We start from the raw sequence: 23,534 nt of genomic DNA on the forward strand, positions 1-23,534 counted from the left end.
AATGAATCCATTTAAGACTCCAGTGACAGGCCCTTACTGCCCCAGTTATTTTCTTAAATTAACCTTCTATCCATACTTTAAGGAAAACTCTATGAAAAACTACCATAATTTCACATTGAAACAGAATGTTCTGTATCTTCTTATCAGCATTTACTTGAATACTGGTATTAAGTTTACTGTGAACTTTGTGATTCAACCCCACTGTCAAAGTCATAATCATTTTATCTAAAGCTCTCTGAGCAAAGGTGTGGGTAGCAGCCTTACCCAACACACAAGCAAGTACCATGCTTACATCAGGCAGTCAGTGAATTTTACTAAGTGAAAATGAATGGCACAGGAGCCAAATGAGACCAACCTTCAGTCTGCTTCCCAAGATGATGCTACTTTGGGTCTGAGAGAAGCCACAGGCTATGGCTTTTTGGTTTTTTACCCTCAGCCCCTCAGGTAATCAAAGTGTACCTGCACACCCTTGATCCAAAGACATCTAATAATCTGTAAAGGTCAGATATAGTTAGGAATCTATAGGACGTGAGATCAAAAATTCTCTCTTCTGTCTGGAGCAATCATCACGTGTCAGGTGCCAGGAGTTTAGGAGCACAAAGGTCAACAGCTCTCTGACAGAGGCTCACGGTCCTAGGGGGGAGGAGACAGACTTTTAAGAACTAATTCTCAGAGTGTGAAGGGTAGTGTGGTGGGAGCCTAGAGGAGGAAGTGCTCGATCTGGGGACTGGGGAAAGTAACTGCAGGGAAGGTACAGTGGAAAGGAATCTTGAAGAACCGCTTCGGAGTTCACTGTGCATACTGGGAAAGAAGGCACATTCCAGGAAAAAGGAATGGTTGCAGTGTGTTAGACTATGTAATCTAAAAGAACAATGGAAAAGGAACCCCGCATGTTTGAGCAAGAGAATGATAGTTATCTTCCGATATCAGGAGAACTGTCTGATTAGGTGTCTGCTTCTCCATGTAGAAGGTACTATGAAAATCGGAGCAGGGGGCACTATGATAGTACACACTGCACTTTAATATGTATAAGAACTTTGTAAAAAAAAAAAAAAGAACGATTAACAAGGAAACTGGTTGCCTTGAGCAGACGAGTTTACACCATAATTATATCATTTTGGAGTCAGTTTGGGTTCTAATTTGAGTTTAGCTCATGGGAAATGCTTAATAAACAGTCGCTATACACATTATGAGACAATACACTCACCGTTACACTGAGTTCCAACACCACACCGAGTTGTCATTGATGGCAATGTCTCATGTATAGGGTAGGAAGGTGGACTAGAGAACATTCAAGGTGCCTCCTGGCCTGAAGCTCTCCTGGATTATCTCTGCCCATTTCTGATCTGGCATTATTCCCTGGCATTATTCGCCAGGAAAGATGCTACAGAAATGCCCATTGAAAACCTGCTACCTAAATGGTAGCTATCTTTACTATTATTTATTTACAGAGAGAGAGAAAGAGAGCACACATTTGTGTGCATGCAGGGGAGGGGCAGAGGGAGAAAGAATCCCAAGCAGGCTCCACGCTGTCAGGATGGAGCCCAACACAGGGATCAATCTCACAATCCACAAGATCATGACCTGAGCCGAAATCAAGAGTTGGACACTCAACTGACTGAGCCTCCCGGGCGCCCCCATTACTATTCTTATTGTACTTTCTTCTGATATTATTTTTCTACTAACTTTATCAGCTCTGGTTTTCTTTTATCCCTGTGTATATCTGTATGTGTGTTTAATGATATGCAAATATTCTTGCAAGCCTTCTCAAATCCTTAGGAGGGCATAGATGTAGTCATTAAAAAACAAAGGAAAATAGGGGCACCTGGGTGGCTCAGTCGGCTAAGCATCCAACTTCAGCTCAGGTCATGATCTCACAGTTTGTGAGTTCGAGCCCTGCGTCAAGCTCTGTGCTGACAGCTCGCAGCCTGGAGCCTACTTCGGATTCTGTCTCTCTCTCTCTCTCTCTCTCTCTATCACTGTCACCACCCCTCATGCTCTATCAAAAATGGGTAAACATAAACAAGTTTTTTTTTAAAGCAAAGGAAAATAACTTTCTACAATTTATTATAAATGACACTAATAACAATAGCTAACATCACTTAACACCTATGAAGGATCAAACTACAGTAGGCCTTTTATATGCATTATTTTAGTTAATTCTCATAAGAACCCTATAAGGGAAGTATTTATGTTTTAACCCATATTTTATAGATTAAAAAAAATAAGTCTTAGTGAGTCAAGTGATTCACTCAAGGCCCCAACTATTACCTAGTATAACCTCACAATTTTGCAACACAGTCGACAACAATCTCATATTAACGGCTATATACTCCCACATAGTTTTTAAATCTGATTACGGAAGATTTTAATTTGAATCTGAATATAGGGAAAGAAAACACAAATAAGCCACTTAATCTAATAAACAGGTAACAACACTGAGTTCATTTTGTCTCAATCTCATGCCTCAGGACACTATTAAGAAGAAAGGACTGGGGCGCCTGGGTGGCTCGGTCGGTTAAGCATCCAACTTCGGCTCAGGTCATGATCTCACGGTCCGTGATTTCAAGCCCCGCGTCGGGCTCTGTGCTGACAGCTCAGAGCCTGGAGCCTGTTTCAGATTCTGTGTCTCCCTCTCTCTCTGCCCCTCCCCTGTTCATGCTCTGTCTCAAAAATAAATAAACGTGAGGAGGAGGAGGAGGAGGAGGAGGAGGAGGAGGAGGAGGAGGAGAAGAAAGAAGAAGAAAGAAAGAAGAAGAAAGAAAGAAGAAGAAAGAAAGAAGAAGAAAGAAAGAAGAAGAAAGAAAGAAGAAGAAAGAAAGAAGAAGAAAGAAAGAAGAAGAAAGAAAGAAGAAGAAAGAAGAAGAAGAAAGAAGAAGAAGAAAGAAGAAGAAGAAAGAAGAAGAAAGAAGAAGAAGAAGAAAGGGCCCACACAGCAGCCAGGTCACATTCACCTAAGCAGTCTTTGAGCATCAAATTAAAATGTCCAGCTTTCTCACATAATGTATGATTCCGTTCACATGAAATATTCTGAGTGGGCAAATCTAGAGAGGCAGAAGGTAGAATATGGGTTACCTAGGGCTGGGGGAGGAAAAAATGGGAGCAAGGGAATGAGTACGAGGCCTCTTCTTGGAGTGACGAAAATGTTCTAAAATTACATTACAGTGATGGTCACACAACTCTGTAAATACGCTAAAAATCATTGGGCTGTACACTTTAAAGGGGTTAACTTTGTGATATATAAATGTCAAGAAAGCTATTAGAAACTACTTTTCCAGGGCTCAGTATCAAGTGATCTCTAGTCATTCCATGTGGCTGCTGTCTTCCAGAATAAACATGAAAACCAGATGTGTAGTAAACAAGCCTTACCCAGGAACAAAATGTTCAACAATGAGGAGAATGAAGACCATGCCTATGAAGTTGGTGAGTTTTCCTTGGAAGCAGTTAACGGGCCTTCAGCCTCTTTCTCAAATGTCACTAGGTAAGTGCTGAATGGTATTAGCTTTTGATTTTTACCAAACCAGAAATAATGGAAATATTCATTCATCATTACTAAAATGTTTTTAAGTAGACAGAATGGAGTATTAGAAATAGCAATACCTGGGGAGTCAAAAGACCTCAAAGGGCCCAAAGACTCCAACTCAACTGGAACCTTGTGGCCTCTGGGACCTAATCATTCTAGGCTTCAGTATAAAATGAGGAGGAAAGTGTTCTTGAGACACAATGGAAATCCATGAAAGTGTCATTCCTAGACTGATGTTTCAAGTATTTAAGTGAGCTTCCTCCCACATCCCTTATTAAATAAACTCTCTACCTTAAAATTGCATTGGCTATAATCACTGACTAAAACTTTAAACCTGATAGATAAAAATCAAAAGGCAATTTCCTAAAATAATGCATAAACATAGTGAAATAATTGTTCTCCAAAGTAAAATTATCTCATCCTTTATAAAAATTGATCTTGCCTCATCTAACCTGTCACTCCTAATCTATTTTAATTTTTATTATAAAAACTCTAATTTCTTATGAAAGAAAATCTTAGATTTACAAACTGAGGAAAATTAAAATCATTCTTAAAGCCGCCATCGTAATTAAATAGAATATGGGTGATGTTAACCTGCAATTAAATTTTGGTACATACTGTTCTCATTTTTTTCTCTTCATAAGTAGTTTTCTTTTTTTTCTTCAACTATAATCCCGTTTAAAAATATTAATATGCAGAAAAGTATATATAGAGAAGAAAATACAAACTACCAGAAAGTCTCAACTTCAAAATAATCCCTAAACCTTTATTAACTTAAGGTGACCATCATTCCTGCTATCGCCTTAAGCATAATACAGACAGAGATATGTAGATTTTAAATAGGGCCAAGTACGTGGTGCACAAATAGTTTAATTTTAAGTGTTTTAAATTAAATATCTGTCATCACTACTTGCTATTACACTTTTTTCATACCATTGCAAAATTGTAATAGTTGCATAATGGTCCATCATACAATTTTCTTCTACTGTATGTTTTGAGTACTTCCAACTTTTTATGATAATAAGTAATGTTTCAGTTAGTATTTTTGTACTTAAAATGTTTTATACTCCTACCTGGAAAATTCCAATCTATTACCCTGTTCCTTTTGTGATTTCTCTATTGGTTTTAGAATGAGAAAGTGCTTCCCCATCCAAAGATCCAAATCTTTATTGTTTGATTTCTTTTCTTTCCTTCTTTTCTCTTTAAACATAGTTCCTTAATCTATGGGCTATGTTTTCAAATACTGTTAAAGATTCCAAACTTGTGGCACTGGATGGCTCAGTTGGTTAAGCGCCCGATTTCAGCTTAGGTCATGATCTCACAGTTTGTGAGTTCAAGCTCGCGTTGGGCTCTGTGCTGACAGCTCATGCCTGGAGTCTGCTCTGCATTCTGTGTCTCCCTCTCTTTCTGCCTCCCCCTCTCACACTCTGTCTCTCTCTCTCTCTCTCTCTCAAAAATAAATAAACACAAAAAAAAAGATTTTTAAAAAAAGGACTCCAAACTTGTCACACGTCTAAGTTTTAGCAAAAGCTAAAGTAAGCTATTTGCCCAACATTTTCAAATACACACTTACGTTTTTAAAGGAAACACTTGTCTCATATTCTTGGCTTTCCACTAGGCCTCAGAAAGCCTCCAGGATGACAAAATAACCAGAGCTTTGATTATCAGCAGGAAATCATACTGGGCAGGAATGAGGAGGACACTCATACAGGCCAAATTAAGGTAAACAATCAGAAGATCCAAGTTCCTAGCCTTAGCAGTTTTATTATTTTAGCCTTTAAAAGTCTCAGAAGTTCCAAGATGAGCTTAAGTATGTAGTCAAAAGACAATTTTCAATGCTGTGGGCTGACTCTCTATGGTCATGACTCTCCGTGGTCGCCATTGGTCTCGTTTACTGACCATGGGCAAACTCTGTGTGTTGCCATTGGTCACCAGCAGAACAATGCTGGTGAGAAAACAGTACAAGCCCACCTCCCACCCAGTAGAGTAAGAACACAAAGGACATGACTTACTGGTTGACAGTGAGTCAACAGAAGCATCTCTGAGTGTGAAGAGTGACACAGGTATCAGTGCTCACCTGTTTGTTTCTCATTAATAACAAATATTGGATTATAGCTCCCCAGAACATGAACTTCTCATACTAAATTTTCTTCCCACCAGAGCACTTCTCTGAGGCACAGCACTGTTAATGCTGCTATCCGCTATGACTTGGGATAAATGACAGAATCTTCCTGGGACAGTTTCCTCAACTATAAAATGAGGATAAGGGCAACTGGCCTCTTGGGGTTGTGAGAAACAGAGAAGAGGCTCAGAACAGGGACTGCCCTTAGGGAATGGTTTTGGTATTAGTTGTTGTTATTACTCTATTATTATTGCCACCACTACCTCTACCGTTCCTGCTAGGACTATTATTTCCACTCTACCTCCGGAAATGCCAGACTGTAGGAGTGCCTGAGTGGCTCAGTCAGTAAAGCATCCGACTTTGGCTCAGGTCATGATCTCACGGTCCATGAGTTCGAGCCCCGCGTCCAGCTCTGTGCTGACAGCTCGGAGCCTGGAGCCTGCTTTAGACTCTGTCTCTCTCTCTGTCTCTCTCTCTCTCTCTCTCTCTCTCTCTCTGCCCCTCCCCTGCTCATACTCTGTCTTTCTCTCTGTCTCAAAAATAAACATTTAAAAATATATTAGAAAGAAAAAAAAGAAAAGAAGTGGCAGACTGTAAAACTTAAATGGGGTTTTTCCAAAAGAAAGAAGGAACTGGATGGAGAGGATTGTGGTCAGTCAGATCAGCCTCGGGAGTAAAATCCGCCCAGGAAGTCAGTTTTCCTGTCACTATTAAATACTGAATGTCTGGGGTGGGTGGCACCACAGTCCTCCCCACTTTCTGATACACAAGCACAGGACTTCCGTGCATCGCCACCGTCAGTGAGCAGGGCTGAGCCAGAACCTGGGGGTTAGGCACAAGAAAGACCATGAATCCAAGGCCAGAAACCACAGAATAACACCTCCCCAAAGGGGCACGGAAAAGATCCCAACTAGGGGTGGGAATGAGAGCCACCTGGGCCATGAATAGATTTATCAAGGTTCAGCAGTCAGAAAACCAACCGACTCTTGATATCACAGTTACTTCTATGTATTCATTTCTTTCCTCTGAGTGCCTATCTTCTACCGCCAGTCAGTTCTCCCAGTGTGTGGGCCAGTTCATACTGAAATGGTTTGCCTGAGGATTTGTCTCCAACCTCGAAGCTCTGAATCGTTTTAAAAGAAAATAAGGATCACACGCTTATGCATTATCAGCTAGGTTCACAAGCCATCTGAGATTTATGAGACATCTAGAGTACTTTGAATTCCAACAAGAAAGCAGTTTGATATAAATTAATCAGCTCAAAGCTTCACTTAAAATTAGATGGTATGGAATGAGAAAAAAAACCCGTCTCTACTTGATTCTAGGCAAAAGGCAGAGTTGTAACAAAACCAAACTAGTCCAGCAAGATGAGAACAAGAATTACAATGCAAGTTTCAAACCTAGAATCAGGAATAAGATTTGCTTACTTTATCCTCAAATTACAGATTTCGAACACCCTACTGTATGTATGGTCTTTTTTTTCTCCCCATGTTTGAAGGAAACGTAATGAATATTCTTTGGGAAAACCCTAAAATCTGGCCTTTAGGGAGTTTCTCCTATACTTTGCTACATTTGTTTATTCGTGTTTCTACTCAGTGGTATTTTGTTTGGGTATCTTCTCTAGAGGAAAGACTGTGAAGCACTTGGGAACACAGAAATTGAGGTCGACCAGACACAAATGAGTTTCCTGTGAGCTTTTGAAGACTTTTATCTATGCTGACTAAACACAAGTAAGTAATCAGTGAGCAAAATGTTCTTAACATTGTTCTTGAAAAATCACTGGACAGCAATAATCATGCTGACAAAAGTCCTTCTTTAAATTTTAAATTAAGAGCATTTAATTATTAATAACAGTATAATAAAGAGTACGTATATGCAGTAAGAGTGTATATTAAGCAAGTTACAGCAATCTTTGCCTTTTTGTCTTGTTTTGTTTTGAAAGCTAAAATGACCCAGTGGATTTGCTGTTAAGAAAAGACTTGCAGAGGCAGGGGCAATCATTAGCTGTACAATTGTATCTTGGAGGTATAAAGTACAATCAAATTTGTGATCCTGAAATGGCATGCAGTCATAACTTTATAACTTCAGCCTCAGCAGATATGGAAACTGTGATCCTCAAGGAAGTAGCGTCCTTAAAATTTAGCATGTCACCGCAAAAATTTTTTCAAAGTTCTTTTTTCTGTCTCTCTTCTCCCTCAATTTTATTTTTTTGAACAGAGGAGAACAGGGAAGAACAGATCCCTTCCAATACATTGTATTTCCCAGCGGCGGGGGGGAAGAGCAGAAGAAAAGGGCAATAACAGAGGCATATTAGCATTATCTTAAAACACTCGCACATTACTTCCAACCAAAGCACACTTAAAGTAACATAAACACAAGAATATTTTATAAAGTGTTACAAACTGTAAAACATCATCCAATTTACTCGTGCAGAACAATTTCTTGCTGGATTGCTTTGGTGACAAATTAATTAAGGTAAAATTGCTCTCTAGGTCTTTAAGTTAATGAAATTAAAGAAGATACTCTCTTGGTACTTACGTACTGAATTTCGTGTTATTACTATTAGCAATACAAGGCACACTCCATTTTTGCCATCAGATTTACTTCAGAAGGAGTCTCGGACTGTGAGGAATTGCTCGAGAATGAAAACAGTGACAGCTATGCACCTGTACACGGTGCCCACATCAATAATTATGTGGGTATTTTAGGAGGCATTCTAGAAAAATATCAGACTCTTCAAAGAGAAAATGAAAACAGCATTCTGGTTCATTGTAACTCTAAGTAGGCCCAAGGGAAAACTGGGCACCAGGCAATTTTGCACAACGGTGTGAGGCACGACATCGCTAGCTGGAGGGTAGCACAAGGCCACCTCATGTTCAAAAACAGTACAATCAGCCATGTATAAAAATCACACTTATGCCTAGAAGACTTAACAGGAGGGCAGAAAGAAAGGAATTCGGAAAAAGGAACTAAAAATTCTTACAAACAAGTCCAAATCTCCGGACTACAAATCCACCACATAAATGCCATTTCATTCTAGCTCCCATGTGTATGTAATATTGCCAAACAACGCATATGTGATAAGGAGAATCATAACCTCCAAACCTCCATGAATTCACATCATTTTCTACAAGAACACAGCGATGGCACAAATGCTATGCTGTCATGTCATCGCCCACAGTCAGCAGAGAGAAAGTCTGACACATGCAGCAGAAAAGTTCAAAATGTTATTTACTAACCTGGTGCCCCTGTGAAAGCAGTCCCTCCATACTGCTTTAAAGAAAGAATCTTTACTATGAAACTAATCTCCAAAGCAGCTGATCCAGCCCGGAGGGGAGGACTCGGACTACCCAGGGAATCCACAAACACAAGGAAAGCAGTTTGTTCGGAACTTGGCAACTTAAGTCATAGCCAAGCCCACAAAGCACTTTAGCCTATAAGCTTTAGTAATGAACTTGAAACCACTCCCCATATGTTAAATAGACACTGGGCAGCTGTGAGAAATAAAAACCACGTACACCATGAGCAAAGACTTCAGGCTTCAATTTTGAACTTGCTGCCTAAGAAAACCATAACACACAAACTTAAACAAAGAGAACCCTTACTCCCTTCTCTCTCAGACGCTGTAGTAAAGTGACTCATTCATTTTAAACAGGAGGAATGCGATCCGCTCCCCATTAGGGTCATGAGATGAAGTTCAATGGTGGTGACAGTGTAACATACAGCACTGCAATTTCACTTTGCATAAGAGGGACACATGAAGGGACCATTGCTGAGCATCAAAGTTACATACCATTTTCAAATTTTGAGGGGTAGCGTTAAATAAGCCTAATATCTCATTAATCACTAAAGTCTAAAAATCAACTTATGTTCGAGAGGAGTATGTGTTAAAAAAAACCTTCTAATTTTTTAATATAGTTAACATACAATGTCACATGAGTTTGAGGTGACCAGCACAGTGAGTGATTCAGTATTTCTGTATATTATGCTACACTCGCCTCAAATGTAGCTACCCTCTGAGGATCATTCTAACTTATGACTCCCTCTTGGTGTCTGTAAATCTGAAAATCACTCATAATTCAGTTTTACCATCTATATTTAGGTTATGTTTACAAGATAAAAGATTTTTTGGTCGTATTATAGTTCTTTACAGTTTAAAATGGAACTGAATAGGACTCGCTATGGTTTCAAACGAAGAAATGTGAACTCATTTCTCATTCTAGAAAAGTACAATTGATAATTTCCTAAAGGCATTTCTATCTCCAAACAGTCCATAAAGTTCCAGTATATTGCTGAAGAAATAATGAAAATCCACGCTCTGCTTTTTAACACGACGTGTTCACAGTACCGTATACATAGTTTACCCCTAGTTTTCAACTCCAAGAACAGTGTCAGTTGTAATGGCTTACTTCACGTCTTCACCTTGATTTAAAAAAAGAAAAAAAAAAAAAAAAAAGATCTATTTCACGGTCAAGATTCTCTAATTCTATTGTTTCTTCTAAGACATAACATCGGACCAAATATTCCAAGGAACACTGGATTCATTTCCTGCCAAACAGATTTATATAGGTATTGCTGGTAAAATCAAGTTTCTCAAAACCGGTGCAACAGAAGACGTTAGCACATAAGCACAAGATCAGGCATGAAAAACCTGGAGACCCCCAGAGACCTCACACGTGCCCCACCTGCTTCCCCCACCCACTCCCAGGTGAGCTCAATGGTTTCTCCTGGGGTCACTTTAGAATGAGGGGATCAAGACAATCACCTCCATGAGAAAACTGGCCTCTAGATATGCGGCCCTTGCCTTAAGAAGGAGCCAGAACCCCACCTGGTGGCAAAACCAAGAAAAGGCTGGAACAATTAAGTTTCAGGGGAAATACAAGTTTGATGCTGGAAGAAAACACAATAAAAGCAGAAGACGATCTGTTATAAGGGTGCATTAATGTCACATACAATATAAGTGTGTGGTGAGGTTCAAGGAAAGTTTGTCCCCCCTACAAGAGCAGAATATTTCTTGAAGATATGAAATTACTCATGCAAAAAAGAAAAAAAGTGATTATACTCAAAACCATCTCTTCGGTAGTTCTGGTTTGCAAATATATACAATGATTTACATTCCCAGAAAAATCCTCTGATAAATAATGCTGATCCCTCCTTTACCCAAAAATCTGCAAGTAAAATGCCAGTCGACATAATCTCTGAAATGGAATAAATATGGATAAACCCCCAACTTAACCAGCTAAGTACTGGTGGGACAGTGTCCATCACTGTATTAAAAGGCTGTATCCCTAAGATTTTTCCTGTCAAAAGTATTTCCTTTTGTCTCACACAAATTATTTCTGCCAAAAATCCATGTACAATATCAACCTCAATGGAGATGAAGAATAAATACTTGGTTTCAAATTGCACTAGAGTAAAAACCCAGAAAAAACAGTATAGTAGGATGTGACTTTTTTTAATTTTTTATTTTATTTTAGAGAGAGAGAAAGTGCATGAGCAAGGGAGAGGAGGAGAAGAAGAGGAAGAGAGAGAACCTCAATGCCACGACCCCTGGGATCATGACCGGAGCCAAAATCAAGGGTAGGACACTCAACCAACTGAGCCACCCAGGCACCCCAAGCAGGATGTGACTTCTTAATAAGCCCAAGCCACATCACTGAAACTAAAGCTAACAGCTAATATTTAAGTTCTTGCTATAAGGTAGGCATGGTTCTAAACTGCTCTACAAGTATTAACTCATTTAAATCTCACCACTGTTTTTTTTTCCCCCCACCACTATCTTATAATACCAGCCTTACAGATGAGAAAACCAAGGCACCTAAAGGGTAAGTACCTTGCCCTTGGTGGAGCTGGGATTAGAACCCAAGCAGTCTGGCTCTGAAGTAAGTGTTCCTAACCACGTACTTTAATCATTCTGTCCTTCTAGGTACGTACCACTTGGGAAACCCTGCCAGACTCTGGTCAGACACAAGGGAGGGGGAGTTAGGAGAGGAGAAATGCTCTGTAGACAGTCCTCATGATGGTGTAGACCGGGCAAGGCTTTGCAGGGAAGCAGCCACAGAGCTGAAAACAGAAGGCCACATGGCAGGTAAGGGATCCCCAGGCAGAGAGCACCCATTCAGCCTTCCAAAGAAAAGGGGGAAATGGTGAACAGGCCATTGAAGGGACCACAGGGAGCAGAAGAAAATGCTGCAAGAGAGGCCCGAGCCCTCTGATGTCATATCACAGAGGCTAAGAGACATCAAGAGAGTTTAAACCAGAGGGCGCCTGGGTGGTTCAGTCCATTAAGCTTTGACTTCATCTCAGGTGATGATCTCACTGGTCTTGAGTTCAAGCCCTACAACAGGCTCTCTGCTGCCCCACATTGGGCTCTCTGCTGTCAGTGTGGAGCCCACCTTGGAACCTCTGTCTCCCTCTCTCTGCCCCTCCTCTGGACCCATGTGTTTGGACGTGCACTCTCTCTCTCAAAATAAACAAATATATAAACATTAAAAAAAATTCTTAGGAAAAAAAAGAGAGAGAAAGAGAGAGAGTTTCAATGGTAAAATGACCAGATGTGTGCACTGGAAAAATAAAGTAAGGATCGAGGCCTTTTGGAGTGGGTGGGTGGGGTAGAAATTAAGACATTCCAAGTAGAAGGAAGGGCAGACCAGTGCTTTCAAATGTAAAAGTTTACACTTTCCCAAGCTTCCCCAAGGACACTGGGGCAGTAACACAGGCAGCAGTGGCGCTTGCTAGTTCCCTTGCTCAAGCTGGGTTTGGGGCCTGAGCCAGGTGCAGGTTGTTGAGGCCATCTACAGAGCTGGGAACACGGGAGGAGGAGCAGAGGGGCACAGAAGGGCCCAGGAGTTGGGACTCTGGAGGCCTAGTGGGAGGTCCCTCGGGCCATCCAGGGTGGATGTGCAGGAGATACAGGTCTGGAGCTCCAGTCCCCTGCCTGGATAGAGGTGCGCATCTAGTAGGCACTGCAGAGAAAGGATGGCTGCAGCTGGAGGGCAGCAACAGGGGGTCTGCCCCCAAGAGTACCAGCCACAAGAGTAAAGGGTAAAGGATTTGGGTTTTTTTTTTTTTTAATTTTTTTTAACGTTTTTATTTATTTTTGAGACAGGGAGAGACAGAGCATGAACAGGGGAGGGTCAGAGAGAGGGAGACACAGAATCCAAAACAGGCTCCAGGCTCTGAGCTGTCAGCCCAGAGCCCGACACAGGGCTCGAACTCACGGACCGCGAGATCATGACCTGAGCCGAAGTTGGCCGCTCAACCGACTGAGCCACCCAGGCACCCCAAGGGTTTTTTTTTAATGTTTATTTTTGAGAGGCAGTGGCGAGGAGGGAAGAGAGAGGGGGACAGAGGATCTGAAGCAGGCTCTATGCTGACAGCAAAAAGTCCAATCCAAAAGAATCCAAAACAGAATCCAAAACAGGCTCCAGGCTCTGAGCTGTCAGCACAGAGCCCGATGCAGGGCTTGAACTCAGGAACCACGAGATCATGACCTGAGCCGAAGTCGGACACTTAACCAACTGAGCCACCCAGGCGCCCCAAAGGTAAAGTCTAAGGCAAGGTGTTTCGGAGGATCTCGAACAGAATTCAAAATGTGAGTGGGAGAAAATTTTCATTTTAATTTTTACGAACCTCCAACTGAAATTGAGGGTTTCCTTCTTTTACAAATGCAGGCAACAATCCATGCTAAAAGAAGCCATACTGGTAACTTATCACAAGTAGAAATCAAAAGATATCTACATATCACATTACAGTTATTACAAGTACCTCAAAGTAACATTTCCACCCATCTCTACTTCCAAATGACAGTAGTTCCCAGACCTGCCACTAGTTCTTGGTGTGGAATGCATTAATAAAGGATGTATGTAACAATACCACGTATCTTTTGCTCTACAGATAACTGTATATCCTATCATTGGCTTCCTTTGTAATCCCATGCATTTGAATTTTAAGCATTTAAGTTTAGACGTTTGAGTTACGCATTAAACATTATTCTGAAAAGGGATACATTAACTTCACTAGAATGCCAAAGGTGTCCCGTGGGGCGCGCACACACACACACACACACACACACACACACAGAAGTAAAGAACCTCTATCCGATTTAAGGAGGAAAAGAAAAAAACCACAGGAAGATATTTCAAAAAGGAATTCAGAAAAAGGGGGACATGGTATGAGATGACCCAGGATTCAACCCAGGACCTCTGACTTGTGTTCTTTCCTCCACCAACTGCACACCCTAAAAATAGTCATCCCTTCATTTGTGTCAGCAAAGTGCTTTCACATTTATCGGCTCAGTAGCTCGTCACAAAGACCCAGAGTAGGAAAAGTCTACCCCAACTGCCTGAAACTTCAGAGAGGCTGCAGCCCAGGAAGACACCACTCCTGGGCAGGGTGGGCGTGGGGGTGTGGGGAGGACTTGGCATCCGCCACCTGCTCTATGGGGCTGCAGCCCTGAGCACAGAAGAGTACATGAGAGTCCATCCCTTGTATCAAATCAGCTAAAACCCGATCCAGAGAGGAAGGAATAGCGAGTACAGAGCTTACTGAGTGCATCCTGCTGCTCTCCAGGCTTCCATCTGCAGGCAAGGGTAACAACTGATTTGCATTCTTTGCTCAAAGCTCTTTCGTTTAGTTCTGATTGGTGATCCAGGGTGAGTTACAAAATTTACAGTATTTCAACTGTTCAATTTTCCTTTGGCTATAACCAGAACAGAAGCCTGTACTTAAGCAATTAGTCTGAAATTAGATAGACAAGCCGAAACAATACCCTCTCTGTTCCCTCCTCGCTGTGCCCACTAACTGGCGTTCATTATTTAATCTGTGACGCGTGTTGCCAGGGCTGCATTAACAACAACATCGCTTTTTGTCTTCACATCCACTCCCTACTCTGCAACATCTGTCGTGGCTCATGTCTATATTTTATTTATTTTCCTTCTTTTACTTTTATAGGGTCGTTTTCTTAACAGCCACAAATTGCTTTATAATATATTCTAACCCCCCAAAAGGTACCAACATTTTGTAACTTGGTAATAAGAAGAAACTTAAGGTGTAGGTACAAACACCCTTTTACGTTACTGCAATTTACACAAAATTGTATCATTAATATTTTATGATATATTTAATTTCATGGTTGACTAAATAACCTATCTTTATTTTTTAATAACCTGATCAATTCACAGAATACTTGGCCCCTTCTCATACAATGCATGCATTTCTTTTTTAGAACGTGGCTTTGGGGCACCTGGATGGCTCAGTTGGTTGGGCGTCCAACTGTGGCTCAGGTCATGATCTCACAGTCTGTGAGTTCGAGTCCCTGCGTCAGGCTCTGTGCTGTCAGTTCAGAGCCTGGAGCCTGCTTCGGATTCTGTGTCTCCCTCTCTCTCTGCCCCTCCCCCACTCACGCTCTGTCTCTATCAAAAAATGAATAAACATTAAAAAAATTTTTTTTTAGAATATGGCTTTATATGACCAATATAGTATGGTCTTCTGAAAAACAAGTTATTTCTTAACATGCATGTTAAAAAAAAAAATTATTATGGGGAGCCTGGGTGGCTCAGTCAGTTAAGTGTCTGACTTCAGCTCAGGTCATGATCTCGCGGTCCGGGAGTTCAAGCCCCGTGTCGGGTTCTGTGCTGACAGCTCAGAGCCTGGAGCCTCCTTGAGGTTCTGTGTCTCTTCTCTTTGCCCCTCTCCTGCTTGCTCTCTCTCTCTCTCTCTCTCTCTCTCAAAAAAATAAATAACATTTAAAAAACATAAATTATTATGTTTATTAATGGGCCTTTAATTTCTAAGTTCCCTATTCTTTCTTTCTTCAATAAGGAGCCAGAGTAAAAATGATCACTTGCCTTCTACTCCCATCACCTAAGAACTAGAATGGGAATTCTTGTGAGTAAAAAAGAAAGTTCAAAATTGGTTTCCAGACCCTGGAAAGGAAGAATGGAGCCCTCCTGCTGCTGCTCCCTGTCCATGGTACATGGAGTCAACACAGCCATCCACTGTGAGTGCCCTGGAGGGTAACTCCCTGGCCACCTCCCCTGCAGGGGAAGGAAGGACTGAATCTGGCAGCAACAAGCCCCTGATAGGTTACCTTCTTTCCTAACCACCCAGAAGCACTTCCTGCCTAGCTTGCCCAATCTACAGAAGGATTCCTGTGTGGTGGCACTTCCTGTAGCCTCAAGCCACTTACTTTTGTTCCTACCCTATTTTCTTCATATTGCTCTCAAACAACTTCTTCATTAGACATCTTCCACCAGTCCCAATGGCTTATTCAATTTTTCCAACCCCCTAAGTTCTTCCTCCCCTTTGGGTTTGTGCCATTGCCCCCACCTGTGATGCCCTTCCCTTGACGACCAGTAAAAGATTAAAATCCTCCCCAGCTTTTCCTGGGGCAGCCCAAACCCACATCCTCCCCAAAGCCTTCTCAGATCCTCCTGGCTTAGGAAAAAAACATTTTTATTTACTACACCTAGAACAATCAGCAGCAAATGCATTAGGAAACTAGTCATACCTGATGACTTTTCTATTATTGTCTGGTTTGGTTATTTAAATATCCTATGGCGTTTAGCGTTTCATGCAGTTATATCTATTTCCTCCAACTAAGTGATCAATAACTGGATCATACGTTATACCTCTAAAATCAACCATTGTAAAAAGCATATGCCAGGGAAATTAATACTACCTTATATGGCATTCATATTTCTGTGTTGTTTTATGAGACTTAAATCATTCATATTATTAAATAGTAATTATAATAACAGCCAACACTATCTTACTACACCCAATATTTTATTTGACATTCACATCTGCTCTATGAGGTAGGTACCATTACTTTCCCATTTCTCAGAAGAGAACGGGACCAGCAAGGTTAACTTGCCCACAATCATCCATCTAACAAATATTTATGGAGCACCTATTATATGACAGGCATGGCTAAGAGCATTAACAATTCCAAGCAGAAATTCCTTATCCTCAGGGAGCTTGTATTCTACTAGGAGAGAAAGACTATCAACAATTAAATATCAAACCAGATAACGCCCTTAGGTAGGGTAGTCAGAAAAAACCTCTCTGGTGAAATGATACTTAAGCAGAGATCTGAATGGAGTAAGGTAGTAAGCCACGTAATTATCTGGGGGAAAGATTCCAGGCAGAAGAAACAGAAACAGCAGAGGCCCTGAACAAAATAAGCTTGGAGTGTTCAAGAACAACAGAAAGGCCAGTGTAGTCAGAGTGCTGTGAAAGAAAGAGCAACAGAAGAGAATGAAGTCAGAGAGCAAACAGGGAGGTCTGATCACATAAGTCTCTGTAAACCATTGCACAATTTTTCCCCCTAAATACAATGGGAAGCCCTGAAATGTTCAAGGGACTGAAGCCATCAGGAGAATGAAATGCTGTGACATTTTAAGATTTTTTTTAATGTTTTATTTATTTTTGAGACAGAGAGAGAGAGAGAGGATGAACGGGGGAGGGTCAGAGAGAGGGAGACACAGAATCTGAAACAGGCTCCAGGCTCTGAGCTGTCAGCACAGAGCCCGACGCGGGGCTAGAACTCACAGACTGCGAGATCATGACCTGAGCCAAAGTTGGCCGCTTAACCGACTAAACCACCCAGGCGCCCCAACACTGTGACATTTTAAAACTCCAGTTGTGTGGCTAACGAACAGACTGGGACAAAGACTACTTAGGAGAATCCTACAGTAAGCCAGGTGAGAGATGTTGGTGGCTTGGACTAGAAGGACAGCTACATAGAGAGATCTAAGGTATATTGTGAAGATAGAACCAAGAGCATTTTCTGGTGCAGGTTGCCGGTCTTCTGTGTGGGGTGTTAAAGAAAAAGAGGTGTCCAGGAAAACTATAAGATTGGCATCTGAGCAACAGGGAGAAAAGCCCATTTATTGAGCTGGCAGCACAGTGGGTAATAGAGAGTAAGGAGGAACAATACATTTCAGAGGCAAATTAAGAGCTCCATGTTGCATAGATTAAGTTTGTTTGATATACCTTTTAGATGCCCAAATGAGGATAAGAAACTGTATATGTAACTCTGGGGTTTGCATCTATAAGTCTGCGATTCTGAACTGAGATATAAAATTGGGAGTCAGTTGGCTTTAAATAACATATTTATACCATTTAACTGAGAATGGATAAAGCACAAAAGTCTAAGGACTGAGGCTCAGGCCCTTTAACATCTAAATGTTTGGAAGAAGAGAAGGATACAGCAAAGGAGGCCAAAAAGGGGCAGATAGTTAGATGGGAAGAAAACCAGGAAAGCTTGAGGAATAGAAGCCAGGTGAACAAAATGCTTCAAGGATAGGATGATCAATTATGTCAAAGGCAGCTGAGAAATGAAGAAAGAGGATGCCTGAACTTGCCATTGGATACAGCAGCATGGAGGTCACTGGTGACTAGACAAGAGTGGTTTCAGGGGAACGGGGCCCCAAAACCCAAATGGAGTGAGTTCAAATGAGAATGTGGCTACAAGACCTTGCTGAGAGGAATTAAAGATCTAAATAAGTGGATATACCATGTTCATGGATTTTAAAATTAAATATTATTGTCAGTTCTTCACAAACTTATCTAATAGATTCAACAATCCCAATCACAAACATCTCACTGGACTTTTCTGTAGAAATTGACAAGTGAATTCTAAAATATGTATAGAAAAGCAAATGACCTAGACTAGGCAAAGCAATCATAAAAAATAAGACCAAAATTGGAGGGCCTAAATTACCTGACTTTAAGACTTTGACAAGTGAGTCTACAATAATCAAGACAGTGTGATACTCACATGGGATTAGCAAATAGACCGATGAGACAGAACAGAGAGCTCAGTAACAGACCCACACTTACAAGGGCATTTGAACTTTCACCAATCAACAGAGAAATCCAATAGAAAAAGAAAGAATTTATAACAAATGATGCTAAAACAACTAAATACCTGCATGACAAAAATAGATAAATCTCAGCTCCAACCTCACACCACACACAAAAAATTAATTTCAGATGGATTACTGCCCTAAATGTTAAAGCTAAAACTATAAAGCTTTTAGATATGACACAGAAAGCAATAAACACAAAAGGAAAAAAAAATTAGGCTTCATCAAAGTTAAAAATTCCTATTCATCAAAAAGACACCAGTAAGAAAATGAATAGGTAAATCACAGGCTGGAAGAAAATATATGCAAATCATATATCTGAAAAAGGACTACAATTCAATAAAAAGAGCTAAATATTTGATGGGACATTTCACAGAGGAAGATAAACTAATGATTAGTAAGCACATGAAAGAGTGCTTAATGTTAATATTCATCAAAGAAATTTAAATAAAAAGTACAATGAAATATCACTACATTATATATATATATATATATATATATATATATATATATATATATATATATATGCCCCAGAATGGACAAAATCAAATGCTGGCAAGAATGTAGAACAATCAGAATTCTCATATACTGTTTATCTGAGTGTAAAACAATACAACCATTTTAGAAAAAGTTCTGGCAGTTTCTTATCGAACTATATATATATATATATATATATATATATATATATATATATATTACACATACCGATAACTCAATAATTTCATGCCTAAGTGTTTAGTCAAGAGAAAAGAAAACACATACCCACAAAGGACTTTTGTGTTTGTTCATGGCAAGTTTATTCATAATAACCTGAACTGGAAACAGCTCAGATGTCCATCAATAAGATAATGAGAAACAGGGACGCCTGGGTGGCTCAGTCAGTTGAGCATCTGATTTCAGCTCAGGTCATCATCTCATGGTCCATGGGTTCAAGCTCCATGTCAGGCTCTGCGCTGACAGCTCAGAGCCTGGAGCCTGCTTCAGATTCTGTGTCTCCCTCTCTCTCTGCCTCTCCCTCAATCACACTCTGTCTTTCTCTTTCTCTCTCAAAAATAAATAAACAAAAAAAAAATTAAAAAGAGTTGGTATGATTTTTCATCTCAACAAACTGGCTATGAGAGAAAAATCTATTCTCCTATGTCTTAACACATCCCTTCTGGTCTTATATTTCCCAATCTTAAAGAGAATGACTTACTACTTAAATACCACATTAGAAGGATCTGAAGAACCTAAACTTGAAGTCATTCCTTCAAAAGAATTTTTTGAAAAAACATGTAAGCATTAAGTCACCTCACTCTCAAGAAAAAAAAAAAATGCTGTCACTGTTTCAGGCATTCAGAATTTTAATGATTTTTTAATATTTATTTATTTTTGAGAGAGAGAGAGAGAGAGAGAGAGAGAGAGAGAGAGAGATAGAACATGAGCCGGGTAGGGGCAGAGAGAGAGGGAGACAGAGGATCTGAAGTAGGCTCTGTGCTAAGAGCAGAGCCCAATGTAGGATTCCACCTCACAAATCACAAGATCATGACCAGAGCTGAAGTAGAATGCTTAACCAACTGAGCCACCCAGGCACCCCCAGGCATTCAGAATTTTGGATGGACTACTAATTGGGTATTTTAGAAACTGTTTTAAGACACCACACACTCACTGGCATTTAAGCTCTACAGGAAAAAGTCCAGATTCCCCAGATTCCCCAGCCCGGCCTTCTACTATTCAAGTCCGGGCCTTTACCACCCCCTGCACAAACATCATGTTCCAGGCATGTGACTGCCCCCTTCCTCCTACAAGACCCCTCCTGCCTCACCTCTGATCTTCTGCTCTTGCCATTCCCTCCACCTGGGCCATCCCTTCCACTTGCCCAGTCTCTGCCTATGCACATCCTCTTATCCATCCATCAGGTTCCATCTCAAACAGACTCCAAGCCAAACAGTGACCACAGTCCTCTGGAACTGCCAAAACTCTGCATCTGCACCTCTTAAGATGGCTATCCAGTTGTAGCTGCTATAGCTGTTGGGTACCCATAGAATCTCCCTTCTGGCACAGAATCATCTAATATTTCAATCTGGAACTCTTCACGATTTATCTTTGTATTGGACTCCGAATGCTTCCCACAGTGCCTGGCATAATACCTAATCAATAAACATCTGTTGACAATACAAGTATACATTTCAGAGGGACTAATAAGGGAAAGTTCAATACAATGGTGGGTGTGCCTATTTTTAAGCTCAGCATTCTGTGTCCAGTAGTAAGTTAATACATTTAGAGATCCAGATTTTTTAATCGTGGGCTACTGCCAAATTATCCTTCAAAAAGTTTACCCCAACTGAAATGCCCATGATGAGGTTCCAACAATTTATATACGTGCCTTACCTATACAACAGCACTGTCCATCAGATATACAGTGTGGGTCATAGCTGTGAACCTGGGTGGCTCGGTGAGATTGCCCTGCATTGGGCTCCGTGCTGACAGCATGGTGCCTGCTTGGGATTCTGTCCCTCCCTCTCTCTGCCCGCTCTTGCACTCATGCTCTCTCTCTCTCTCTCTCTCTCTCTCTCTCTCTCTCTCTCTCTCAAAAGAAATAAACAGTTTTTAAAAAGTAAAAGTAAACAAGTGAAAATAATTTCATGACATTTTATTAACCTAATTTATATCCAATATACTATGTAATTTCAACATATGATCCATACAAAAATTATTAAGGACATATTTTACATTTCTTTTGTGCTCAATCTTAGAAACCCAGTGTACATTTTACACTTAAAACACACCTCAGCTTGGATTGGCCACATTTCCAGTGCTTGATAGCCACACATATCCTTATCAAACTAGACAACACAGGTCTAGAATGTCCTTGAGGACAGAGGCTGCTTCCTTCAGCCCTACACATTCCACAGTGATTTAAGTGCCACAAGCATGCTAAAATCAAATGTGGAAAAGCACCAAGCACAATGCTTGCTGCATAGAAAGTGTTCAACAGTGGCTCCCTTTCCTTTACATGCAACAGACACTCAAATGCTTCTGGGATTGAACTTCCAACGTGGAAATGGTGCTTCAGGATTAAGGCCATCAAGCTCTCTTTGCTCTGCCCTCTCCAAGGACCCTTGTGACCTTAATGTGGCTTCAGGGCATGTGTTCCTAATATAAGAATATTCTAGCTACCAATAAACGATCCCAACTACACAGAAATAATAATTTCTTAAATAAATAAAATAGTATCCTGGTCTTCATCAGTCCCAGTGAGTTTGATTTCCAGCAGATATGCAGGGTTCATTCACCCCTGGCTGAATTAATAATAGTGCATTTTGGAAGCTGCAGAGCTAAAGAAAAGATTGAGGAAGCGAGAACCAGGCTGGAGCCAATCTCAAACGGCTGGTCAGACCGACCCTCCATTACTGGGTCGGGGATTTATAAAGCAACTGAGCCACAGAAGCTGTTACTTGGGCCTTGAATTCTCAAGGAATTAGAATAGAGCAAAGAAGTAAGAACACTAAAAATGCTTAACATAATTAATTATTATTTAAGAATTCAAAAGGCATTTCAGAATCTCTTATGCCTCAAAGCAACATTATAATCGTAAATTTATGTTGGATGGTACCATAAAAATTATAATTTAAACATTCGTGTTGTTTGAGCTTCTGTGATTTTGATTACATACTCAAATGCATATATTATATATATATCTGATATATATATATCAGATATATATATATATATATACCTGATATCACATATATATAATATAGGTATATATATCTATATGTATATCACATATATAATACAAAGCTCAACCTGACAATATTTCAACTGGAATAGGTAACATGGGAATTTCTCTACCAATTCTGGTCTCCCATGCAAATATTCTAGCCAGGCAAATATATCTTACAATACATGCATTGCCTTGTGGTTATGTCTCCTGCTAATTAAACCCTTTATTAATAAGTCATCATTGCCTTAAATCTTCCATTCTCTGTCCATCCATTCTTTGTTCCTTATACATTCACCCAAGGCATCCATCTAGCCCTTCACTGAACAGTCATGGAATGCACATCCCCAGTATACCACAGAGAGTAAGAAAATGTGGTCTTGGCCCCGGGGAAGCTCACAGTTGAATTCTCACAGCTCATTCTGCTTTTCCACTGCTAGTCTCTCTCTGAGATGCCCAAGGCTGCAGGTCTGTGCAGAAGTACCTACTAACAGGAACCTTGCTAGGGTTTTACGGACTCTGTATACAGTAAACTAGGCTGTCTGGTGAATTTCCTTCCTTAGAATATGGTCATCTGTGTTCAACACAGACTGACTTTCCAAATTAGATATGTTGAAACGGCCTATCTGCACTGAGTATTTTTACCCTTTTTTCTTAAGATCAAATGACTTTCTGTTGGCAATTCCTGCTGGTTTTTTTTTTTTTTCCATTAAATAAATACCTGGGTGCCCCCAAGTGGCTGATGCTTCTCTCACACTGTAAGAACTGAGGACAAAATGCAGCAACCAAGAAAAACCTCACAACCATAATATTAACCTAAGTGAGAAGGGGATGAATTTAATAAGCACCAGGAAAGGAACCTAAAGTCTATTTGCATACTATAATGTATCTGATGTCAACATGCCCCCCCAAAAAAATTAAGGATATTTTTCCCTTTTTAATGTTCATGGTACGGTCTTCATGGATGTGGTGGTTGACGTTCAAGGTACGGTGTGTATTTCAGGGAGGGGGCAGTGGTGTTTCCAGTATAAACCGCACAGGCTGATACAGGGTGAGGGCAGACTCTTCCTATGAGGCAGCAAATTCATTGGGCCCGAATTTTCATTTCGGAAAAGGGAATACCTTTTCTTTCATTATCGAATGAAATTCAGATAATACAAGAACAAATTGGGACTAAAAAAAGAGAAAACAATTTTTTTAATTATTATCACTGCCAGCCTGAAGAACAAAGGGAACCTTTGTGTTTGTGAGTGCGCCTGCGTTTTCTCTGTGTGAGGACTAAAAGAAGGCTGCCGATGGGTGATAGACATAAAC

General features: G+C 40.5%; 1 protein-coding gene across 5 annotated transcripts in view; it reads right to left on the reverse strand.

The window, feature by feature from the left end:
* PLD1 (phospholipase D1) overlaps positions 1-23,534 on the reverse strand; it is a 207,662-nt gene that overhangs the window by 160,376 nt on the left and 23,752 nt on the right. Inside the window, exon 1 of one of the 5 annotated variants that reach the window (XM_058732387.1) lies at positions 14,193-14,570. The exons of 3 other annotated variants lie outside the window; for them this stretch is intronic. In XM_058732387.1, the coding sequence (XP_058588370.1) occupies positions 14,193-14,254 (62 nt within the window). In that variant the 5' untranslated portion in view covers positions 14,255-14,570. Of the gene's footprint in view, positions 1-8,884; positions 10,038-14,192; positions 14,571-23,534 lie in introns of those variants that run through there. One more of the 5 variants, XM_058732390.1, reaches the window with a different exon arrangement.

Source organism: Neofelis nebulosa, chromosome 5, assembly GCF_028018385.1.
Source record: "Neofelis nebulosa isolate mNeoNeb1 chromosome 5, mNeoNeb1.pri, whole genome shotgun sequence".
Taxonomy (NCBI): domain Eukaryota; kingdom Metazoa; phylum Chordata; class Mammalia; order Carnivora; family Felidae; genus Neofelis; species Neofelis nebulosa.